This window comes from Borostomias antarcticus (assembly GCF_949987555.1).
Source record: "Borostomias antarcticus genome assembly, chromosome: 29".
NCBI classification, from domain to species: Eukaryota; Metazoa; Chordata; class Actinopteri; order Stomiiformes; family Stomiidae; genus Borostomias; species Borostomias antarcticus.
Window position 1 is genome coordinate 5,208,700 of NC_140262.1, and position 10,000 is coordinate 5,218,699.

The 10,000-nt window shown below is 48.7% G+C and overlaps 1 protein-coding gene across 2 annotated transcripts in view; it reads left to right on the forward strand.

Moving 5' to 3' along the window:
* sema4gb (sema domain, immunoglobulin domain (Ig), transmembrane domain (TM) and short cytoplasmic domain, (semaphorin) 4Gb) overlaps positions 1–10,000 on the forward strand; it is a 27,315-nt gene that overhangs the window by 9,284 nt on the left and 8,031 nt on the right. For both annotated transcript variants that reach the window (XR_014631073.1, XM_084459662.1), the window contains exons 3-11: positions 3,192–3,340; positions 3,652–3,714; positions 3,947–4,045; positions 4,309–4,402; positions 5,096–5,209; positions 5,415–5,569; positions 7,503–7,678; positions 9,044–9,182; positions 9,698–9,920. Coding sequence is in view for 1 of the 2 variants with exons in the window: in XM_084459662.1 (XP_084315788.1) it covers positions 3,192–3,340; positions 3,652–3,714; positions 3,947–4,045; positions 4,309–4,402; positions 5,096–5,209; positions 5,415–5,569; positions 7,503–7,678; positions 9,044–9,182; positions 9,698–9,920 (1,212 nt within the window). In the remaining variant the exon portion in view is untranslated. The remainder of the gene's footprint in view (positions 1–3,191; positions 3,341–3,651; positions 3,715–3,946; positions 4,046–4,308; positions 4,403–5,095; positions 5,210–5,414; positions 5,570–7,502; positions 7,679–9,043; positions 9,183–9,697; positions 9,921–10,000) is intronic.

A 10,000-nucleotide genomic window follows, 5' to 3' on the forward strand; every position in this document is an offset into this window, starting at 1 on the left:
TCAGCATGTCCACACAACGTCAGGGCAGTGTGTGTGTGTGTGTGTGTATGTGTGTGTGTGTGTGTGTGTGTGTGTATGTTGTGGGGGAAGGGGATCGTAATGCAGCCAAGGGTGAGGTCTACTGTACGTCTCCATCACAGTAAATTGCTCCTCCCTACTTCTGTAAATCATCATTTCAAACACTACAGGCCAACATCAGAGAGCTCACATTTATTGTTGGTCCTCTGTGTTTAACTTGTCTAAATGGATTTGCCCGACTCAAACTAAATATTTGATCACTAGTCTGGAACCTCTGAAATGGGTACAAGCTGCTCTCCTATGAGAAGTTTAAAAAGAGGTCATGGCTTTAATCTGGGCCCCTTCATGTGACATGTACACTACATCAGTGAGATTTATAGCTTACTGTACTCTGAGGTTACTTCATATGTTCATTGCTCCTCGGTTTTACGGATGTTAGAACTGAACGGCCTTTCGGTTGGATGAGATAAGGGAGAGAGGATGGAGATACAAGAGAAAAACAACAGAAGGAAACACAGATTGATGGAGAGATAGAGAGTAATGGAGGGATGGAGGGATAGAGAGTAATGGAGAGAGAGAGAGTAATGGAGGGATGGAGGGATAGAGAGTGATGGAGGGATGGAGGGATAGAGAGTAATGGAGGGATGGAGGGATAGAGAGTAATGGAGGGATGGAGAGAGAGAGAGTGATGGAGGGATGGAGGGAGAGAGAGTAATGGAGGGATGGAGGGATAGAGAGTAATGGAGGGATAGAGAGTAATGGAGGGATAGAGGGTGATGGAGGGATGGAGGAATAGAGAGTGATGGAGGGATGGAGAGAGAGAGAGTAATGGAAGGATGGAGAGAGAGAGAGAGTAATGGAGGGATGGAGGGATAGAGAGTAATGGAGGGATGGAGAGAGAGAGAGTAATGGAAGGATGGAGAGATAGAGAGTAATGGAGAGAGAGAGAGTAATGGAAGGATGGAGAGATAGAGAGTAATGGAGGGATGGAGAGAGAGAGAGTAATGGAAGGATGGAGAGAGAGAGAGAGAGTAATGGAAGGATGGAGGGATAGAGAGTAACGGAGGGATGGAGGGATAGAGAGTAATGGAGGGATGGAGAGAGAGAGAGTAATGGAAGGATGGAGAGAGAGAGAGAGAGAGAGTAATGGAAGGATGGAGAGAGGAGGCTGAACAGGAAGGGATACACAGTGGAATATGATTCAGCTCGGTGCAGATGGGCTTCTTAATTAGTTCACATCAGCCCCTCCCCTCCTCCTCTCCTCCTCTCCTCCCCTCCTCCTCTCCTCCTCTCCTCCCCTCCTCCTCTCCTCCCCTCCTCCTCTCCCCCCCTCTTTTCTCTCGTCCTGGTGAATTCACGGGAGAGTGACAGAACTTTTTATTCATCCCTTCCATCTGTCTACCATGGCGGCGCGCTAGTCTGTCAGCCTGTTCATTTACTCTGCTGGAGAGAGCAGCTCTCAGAGGGAAGCAGGGATGGATCGAAGGAGCAGAGGAACACTGTTGAGCTGCTGGGGAGAAAAGGATGACCAGGTCAGAACACCAGCTGCTAGGATCAGAGAGACCACATGCAGAATGACCACGGGCTCGTTAGAGAGCAGCGTGGGAATAACTCCTTCACTTCTCAACTCAGTCACTGTGGTACAACATCAGACTCCATTACTCTTTATTACATTTGAGAAACCAAATGTCTGTCTTACTGGTGGATTTAAAAATGGGAAGTGCACAGTCGTCACCACCTATGAATTTCATGTTTTTGTTGTTGTTGTTTTTGTACCTTTTTTTTTTTTTTAGCAATATTTTTTTAGCAGAGGGGCCGCCAAAGTGCAGAGATATCTCATGTAGCTTTAAGATATATTTAGTTGAAAGAATCAGGATCTTTCAACTTAAATCCCTCCATCAGTGAGTTAGAGGTGGAGCGCCGGGTCTCCCAGGCATGTGACCACACCTCCTCAGCTAGCCACACCCCCGTGTCCGGGTCCCAACGCTGGCGGACATAGTCGCTTACATTTCTGCTCATTGAGGTGATAGCTTTCTAAAAAATTTGCCTATTATCCTTTTATCATCTTCACCCTTATAAGCATTCATGAACATTTGAATGAATTTTGAATAGATTGCTGGTTTGGGTCCTCTGATCTCCTTCAGTAAATAGTGGAGGACATGTAAGTACCTCTAAAAGTCATGTTGATTGAGTTCAAATAATTGCCTTCGGTTCTGAAAGCTATCATGAGGATTCCACAGAGGGCAGCGACGCCATGTTGGATCCCTGGCATGTATCTGTGACCCTGCAGTGCTGGTGTGAAGTGAGGGTCGTAGGTTGGATGTTTGATTCTTGTGTGGGAAATGCTCCACAAGACACCGCTAGGCTAAATCTGGTGACGAGACGACCAAGAAATGACCCAGTGTTGCAACGAAGTACATTATATGTAAATACCGTTTGAAATATTCCAGGAAGTTTTTTTTAATTTGAGGTGACTGCCGTGATGACCAATGGGTTTTCCCCCTGAGTTTCAGTCAGGGTCATGTGGTTTATTTGAATAGGGACTGATACAGATCCAGAGTCCTGCATCATAGCAGGTATAGCTATAGCTAACTTCCAATGCCAGCCACTAGAAGGGCCTTTAAAATAACATACATAAAACATGCATAAAATATGCATGATATACGCAGCTGACAGCTGTCTACATACATACATACATACATACATACATGCATACATACATACATACATACATACATACATACATACATACATACATACATACATACATACATACATTCAGTACATACATACATACATACATACATACATACATACATACATACATACATACATACATACATACATGCATACATACATACATACATACATACATACAATACATACATACATACATACATACACACATACATACATACATACATACATACATACATACATACATACATACAATACATACAATACATACATACAATACATACATACATACATACATACATACATACATACATACATACAATACATACATACATACATACATACATACATACATACATACATGCATACATACACTGTACAATAAAAATATTCACAGCATACACACACTATATACCTACCCCCCTACCCCCTACATACACACATACACTAACATCACCCCCCCCCCCCCCCCCCAGGTCTGCTGGGCTGCCGTCGTTTCAGCGGAAGCTCCCAGAACTACAGCACCCTGCTGCTGGAGGAGGTGACGGGGGTGCTGTACGTAGGGGCCAGGGGCGCGGTCTACGCCCTGCCCGCCAACGACATCTCCACACCTGGAAACCTCTCCGTGAGTTCCCCCCGCGGGCGCCGAGGCGCTTACCGACGTCACGCGCTCACTACTCTGCACAACTCACCCTCTTTCTCAGGTTTTCAAAGAGGACAGACTAATAATAGCCTTAAGGAGATCGTGTAAGTCCTATTGTCCCTCGTTTTCTGTGGGTATGATTGGATAAAAGGCAACGGTACTAAAATGCAAATGGCTCCGGAGGGGTTGTGAACAGATGATGATGCCGTGGCGTGTTCTCAGTGAGTAGGCCATTAAAATGCAAGCGTGGCGTCCCGGCGTCTAAGAGGTCGTTACCTCCCTGTTGTTTACAGATTGATTGGGACGCCTCGGAGGAACAGAAGAAGCAGTGTCTCAACAAGGGGAAAAACAACCAGGTACCTCCATCCCACCCCGTCTGTATCTCCCTACGGTCTCGCTGGAGGCGTTCTCACAACACCACAACACTCTACTACACCGTATTAAGTATACGTGTGTTTTTCCTGTTTTAACGTAAGCTCTGTAACAGCTACAGCAGGCCTCTATGTAGAGAGGGTTGATGGGTCTCTACTGTGTGTCCCCAGCCTGGGTTACTGTAGTGCTATAAATGTGTTGTCCTGTATCTTACAGACGGAGTGCTACAATCACATCCGCTTCCTGCAGAGGTTCAACGAGACGCACCTGTACGTGTGTGGGACGCACGCCTTCAGGCCCCTCTGTGCCTACATAGTAAGATACGAACCCTGAACCCTGACCCTGCTTGAACGACAGAGGACAGTTTAGTAACGGTGTTTTCGTCAGTTGTAGTGATTGATTGATTGATTGATTGATTGATCAGCCTGATGTGACGTAGAACTAACGATCCTGTCTGTTTGAGCTGCTGCGTCATGGAGATGGGCCGGGTGGCGTTTACTCGCTGTGGTCCCGGACGTGTGGTCTCTCTCTCTCCTCTCTCCGTCAGACGTGTGGTCTCTCTCTCCTCTTTCCCTCAGGACGTGGAGCGGTTCAGCTTCTCCCCAGGCGTGGAGGAGGGCAGGGAGAGGTGTCCCTACGACCCTGCCAAGGGCTTCACCGGCCTCCTCATCGGTAATACTCCTGTAACTGTATCACCGTTACGCTGGCCTGTAACTGTATCACCGTTACGCTGGCCTGTAACTGTATCACCGTTACACTGGCCTGTAACTGTATCACCGTTACGCTGGCCTGTAACTGTATCACCGTTACACTGGCCTGTAACTGTATCACCGTTACGCTGGCCTGTAACTGTATCACCGTTACGCTGGCCTGTAACTGTATCACCGTTACACTGGCCTGTAGATGTATCACCGTTACGCTGGCCTGTAACTGTATCACCGTTACGCTGGTCTCACACTACAGGATTTTGGGGCCGATTTATCCCCGATTCAGCCCTCCCGACAATCGGAGGAGAAATCTGGTCTGGAACGTTGGTCGGTACCGATGTTCGGCCCAGATGATCTTGTAATGTGTTCAGTGAATTCTCACTGAGCGCAAATGAGCTGCTCAGCTACTTAACACGCCCGATATCCTGTAGTGCGTGACGAGCCGTTATTTTCAAATCCTGTCGTGTGCGCTTGATTGAGATTCCAGAGAAGAACATCTGTTAAGATTCTCCATACGTGCGTGATGCAACACGATTTCCATTTTTCCAGGATTTTAAATCTCCTGTAGTGTGAGTCCGGCGTTACTTTCAGGTGACCCCTCAGATCTGTCCCCTCGTCCTGTGATGATGACCCCTGTGTCCGTCCTGTGTCCCTTCAGATGGCGAGATGTTCACCGCCTCCCAGTACGAGTTCCGCAGCTCCCCCGACGTTCGACGAAACTTCCCGTTCCCCACCCTGAGGACAGAGGAGGCCCCCACCAGGTGGCTTCTGGGTAGGACACATTTTGCAGCTTCTCAATCCCCTCAGTCTCACTATGAAGTAATGAAACCACCTATACAGTATAGAAAACACAAAACACTGGCTGAGCTTTGACCATTCAATCACTTTTAATAGCTCAACGTATTGTACTACCTGGTGTGCCAGCGTTCCTACATCATAAGCAGGCTGCTGATTTGATGTTTTTGGGTCGTCCACAGAAGCAGATTTCGTGGGCTCGGCGTTGCTGAAAGAGAGTGTGAACAGCTCCATCGGAGACGACGACAAGATCTACTTCTTCTTCACGGAGAAGAGCCAGGAGCAGACGGCCTACCCCAGTCAGACCAGGGTGGCGCGGGTGGCACGGGTTTGCAAGGTCAGAGAACGGCCATTGCATGGGGCCAAATGTCTGAGTTTAGAATAGTTCTCTTCCGTTCTTGAGGAGAGGAGCGTGGCTGCTTCCTGGTTTTCCGGGGGGGTTTTGCTCCTCTGTGCGTTCTGTGCTCGGTAGCGCCCCCTGTGAACGCCAGGGTGATTGGGGCCCCTCTCATCTGGGCTGGGCCCTGCGGGGATCCTCTGTGTGCCACTGTTTCCAGGCAGACTAACGCCACCCTTCCTATGGCGGACTCTCTCTTCCTCTCTCTTCCTCTCTCTCTCTCTATTCCTCCTCCCTCTCTTTCACCTCATTTCACTCTCTCCGCACGATGCCATGCCCAGAAAGCACTCCCTGAGCAGACCTGTTAATTCTCTCTCTCTCTTTATCTCATTCCACTCTTCCTGCTGGTATAAAATCTCCATTAATTGAGTTTCTTTGCAAAACAAGATAAACACACATTTTTCACATTTGCATTTTATTATCAGAAATGATCGCTAATAGGTACCTTTATCTACAGTATGTGTGAACTATTTCTATCATCAGATTTTTTTTATTATATATTTTTGTTGTGCCATAAATGTGTTTGTCCACAAAATGCTATGGTACCTAAACATTAATGACAACCTTTCTCAAAATGGACATATCTCGTTTTGCAAAACCAAACTCTTCATGTCATGCTTGCGGTCCTCCATCAAGAATCCCTCTTGCTGGGAATGAGGTCAAGTCTCTGCTGGGCCCCTTCCTGTGGTGTAGAGACCCCGACTGCGGCCCCAGCAGAGTTGAACTGGGCCACAGTAGCACATGCAGATCAATCTGGGCCGGCGTCGAGGGGCCCCGGCTCGCCCCCCGTGACCGAGGAGCCACTAACGGCCCCAACAGTGACAGATCCTCAGACACAGAACCCATATCAGCTTCTAGCCAAGGACCGTTGGTTTGTTATTAGACCGCTGGTCGTCTGTCTGCTTCTCAGCCAATCATCTGCCTCCTTTACTCCCCTGACCTATTTCGATCACATGGCCTTTCATTAGATGTGGCATCCATGTCTTGCCGTAGGTCTATATAGCTACATCAGCCCCTGACCTAGCATGGCTCCCTCTCTCAACCCTCGTTAGCTTATTTTCCTTCAGGCACTTCCTTATGGCGCTATGCGGGGTCCTTGACTCTGCGGAGAGCATATGAAGTGACAGCATGATTAGCTGTAGCATGTTTGTACAAACCTCAGGGGCTGTCAGCCACTCCACCATCACCTATGAGCTCTGTTCAATCTTGCTTGTTTATACCTCCATTTGGAATGCGGCCATTTTAACTCTCTGCCCAAGGCTCCTTGCCAACTCTCACTATGGGCTTAATTCAGTGGGGAAGAGATTAACCTTCAAGTTCTTGTGCGTTTCTGTCCCCAAAGCCTCTTTTGTGACACCAAACAAAGCCATTATTATAGATGGAGTCATAATGTAAGTAATAAGTACAGCATTGAGTGTCTGGTTTATTGAACTAGCCTACTCTGTGTTTTGTAAAAGGGAATGTGAGATGAGAAAGTTAAGGAAGTTGCCTTTTGGAGAAGGATAGACATCTGTGGAAGACATGGATGAAGAAGGATGAGAGTAGGTGCAGTAATTCAGTCCAATAAAGAGAAAAGAAAGTCATTTTCTCTCATAAATACGGCGCTGAATCACTCTATTCAGAACTCACAGACGCCTTGCCTCCCGGCGCTGCTGTCGGAAAACGCAATTAGAGAAAATGTGCTAAAGCAGGCACTCTGGGAGACTGTCCCGTGTGTGTGTGTGTGTGTGTGTGTGTTTATAATACGCTTTCAGATGTTGGAGTAAAAACATGGCGTTTGTGTGCGACGTTGTGCGTGTGTGACGGTTTGTCTAGTACGTCTCGATGATGTGTATCGTATGTCACAGAACTTTGTGTCCCCCGCTGTGTCCAGAGTGACTGGGGAGGACAGAGGACCCTCCAGAGGAAGTGGACGTCCTTCCTCAAGGCCAGGCTGGTGTGTTCTGTCCCCGACTACGAGCTGCACCTCAACGTCCTGCGTACCGTCCTCGTTCTGGAGGACAAGGACGCGCACGGCAGCGTCTTCTACGGGGTGTTCGGACTGGAATGGTAAGAGGACCGTGCAAGCTTCACCAAGGTGCCTGTCAACTATCTCCAGTCCTGATCTAGACTCTCTTACAGGTAGATGGTGTTCTAGAATGTACTGTGGGCTGTGGTTTCTTGTGGTGAAGTGAACAAGGTGTCCATTTCAGCGAGAGGTTGTGTGAACGTACGTTTTGAGAGCGAGAGACAGACCGCGGTCAAGCGAGCGCTGTTGATCCCGGGCAAGCCTGTAAGGACATGGCAATGTCAGGCTAGCTGGCCAGAGGAGTAGCTGGCAGGGACATGGTGTGTGTGTGTGTGTGTGTGTGTGTGTGTGTGTGTGTGTGTGTGTGTGTGTGTGTGTGTATGGGTGGGTGTCTTTATGCGGATATGCAGAGTCATGGTGCATAAAACGGTCCCAGGGTGAGTGAGATTCAGATGGTGTGACAACCTAATTTAGTATCCATCTCTGCCTGTACGGTATCTCTTTATCTCTTCTGTGCTCTCTCTCTCTCTCTCTCTCCCTCTCTCTCTCCCTCTCTCTCTCTCTCTCTCTCTCCCTCTCTCTCTCCCTCTCTCTCCCTCTCTCCCTCTCCCTCTCTCTCTCTCTCCCTCTCTCTCTCCCTCTCTCTCCCTCTCTCTCCCTCTCTCTCTCTCTCTCTCTCTCCCTCTCTCTCTCTCTTACACACAATGTGAGCTATATTCTAAGAGTGAGTAAAAGCCCTTGAGGGACACTGCATTTTTTTTCTGTGCAGATACAAATTTCACTTCAATCTTATTTTTTTTCACTCAGATGTGGTTTTCAGGCACATAAAAGGCTTTTCGAACGTGACTCAGACCCTCCGGCCCCCGTCTAATCTCACCTGCGGGGCTCTGGCTTCATGTTCCCCTGGTTCCCCCCTCCCAGCGTCATGCTGTTGTCATTCACAAGCAACCCTCTTTCATGGCTACTGCCCCAAAACCACACCTGAGCATAGCTTCTATGTGACTCATAGAGGAACTCAGTGAGTTTCACAGTGAGTCACAAAGGTAGATGAAATCGTGAAAAGAATGAATTTCCAGGTGAGAGATTGGAGGGAGGGCCCACTGCTCTGCCCACTGATTGCTAATGGTTGGAGATAAATCGAGATTGTTCGCACCCTGGTGACGATGACTCCAATATCCTCGAAAACGGAAGGAAAAGATGAGTCAAAACCCAAACTCCCTAATCCCCCCTGGCTTTTCCAAATCTCCAAAATGGCTCATTTACATTCTTCTTGTCAAGAAACGTGTTTGAATTTGGATCTGGGCGACAGCTACCTCAGTGGATGACAACCTCTTGGTGTTTCTACCCCGTCCAATTATTCATCAAGGACTCTTTCCTTTGTGTTGCGTTTTTTTCTTTTCTTTCAGGAAGAATCTCAAGGCCTCTGCTGTGTGCCAGTTCTCCTTCACAGACATCCAGAAGGCCTTCGAGGGGCCCTACATGGAGGTCCAGGATTCAAAATGGCGGGAATACACAGGGAAGGTTCCAGAACCAAGACCTGGATCAGTAAGGCTCCAGAACCAAGTGTCCCAATTTGTGTCCCTCTATAGAATGACCCGTCCCATCTGCGCCTCCCTGAGCACATTCCTGGATTTCCTTTCTCCATATCCCTGTCTCATTCCCCTCTCTCTCTCTCTCTCTCTCTCTCTCTCTCTCTCTCTCCTCCTCCCTCTATCTCTCCTCTCTCTCCCCCCCCTCTCTCCCTCTCCTCCCTCTCTCTCTCTCTCTCTCTCTCTCTCGCTCTCCCTCTCTCTCTCCTCTCTCTCTCTCCTCTCTCTCTCCCCCCCTCTCTCCCTCTCTCAATATCTCCCTCTCCCCCCCTCTCTCCCCCCCTCTCTCTTCCTCCCTCTCCTCTCTCTCTCCCCACCCTCTCTCTCTCTCTCCCCCCCTCTCTCTCTCCTCTCTCTCTCCCCCCCTCTCCCTCTCTCCCTCTATCACTCTCCTCTCTCTCTCCCGCCCCCTCTCTCTCTCTCTCTCCCTCTCTCTCTTCCTCTCTCTCTCCCCCCCCTCTCTCTCTCCAGTGTATAACAGACCTGCACAGGTCCCAGGGTATCAACTCGTCCCGTGACCTCCCGGACAACGTGCTGACCTTTGTCAGAAGGCACCCACTGATGTCCACTCAGGTCCAGCCAACAGGAGGACGTCCACTTATGTTCAAGAGGAACGTGAACTATGTGAAGATGGCGGGACACAGGGTGGCAGCTCTGGACGGACACGTTTACACCGTTCTGTTCTTGGGAACCGGTGAGTTGACGCACATTTTGTTACGCTTGTGCGGTACGACTGGGGGGGGAACCAAGAAGAGGACAGGTAGGAACTGTTCA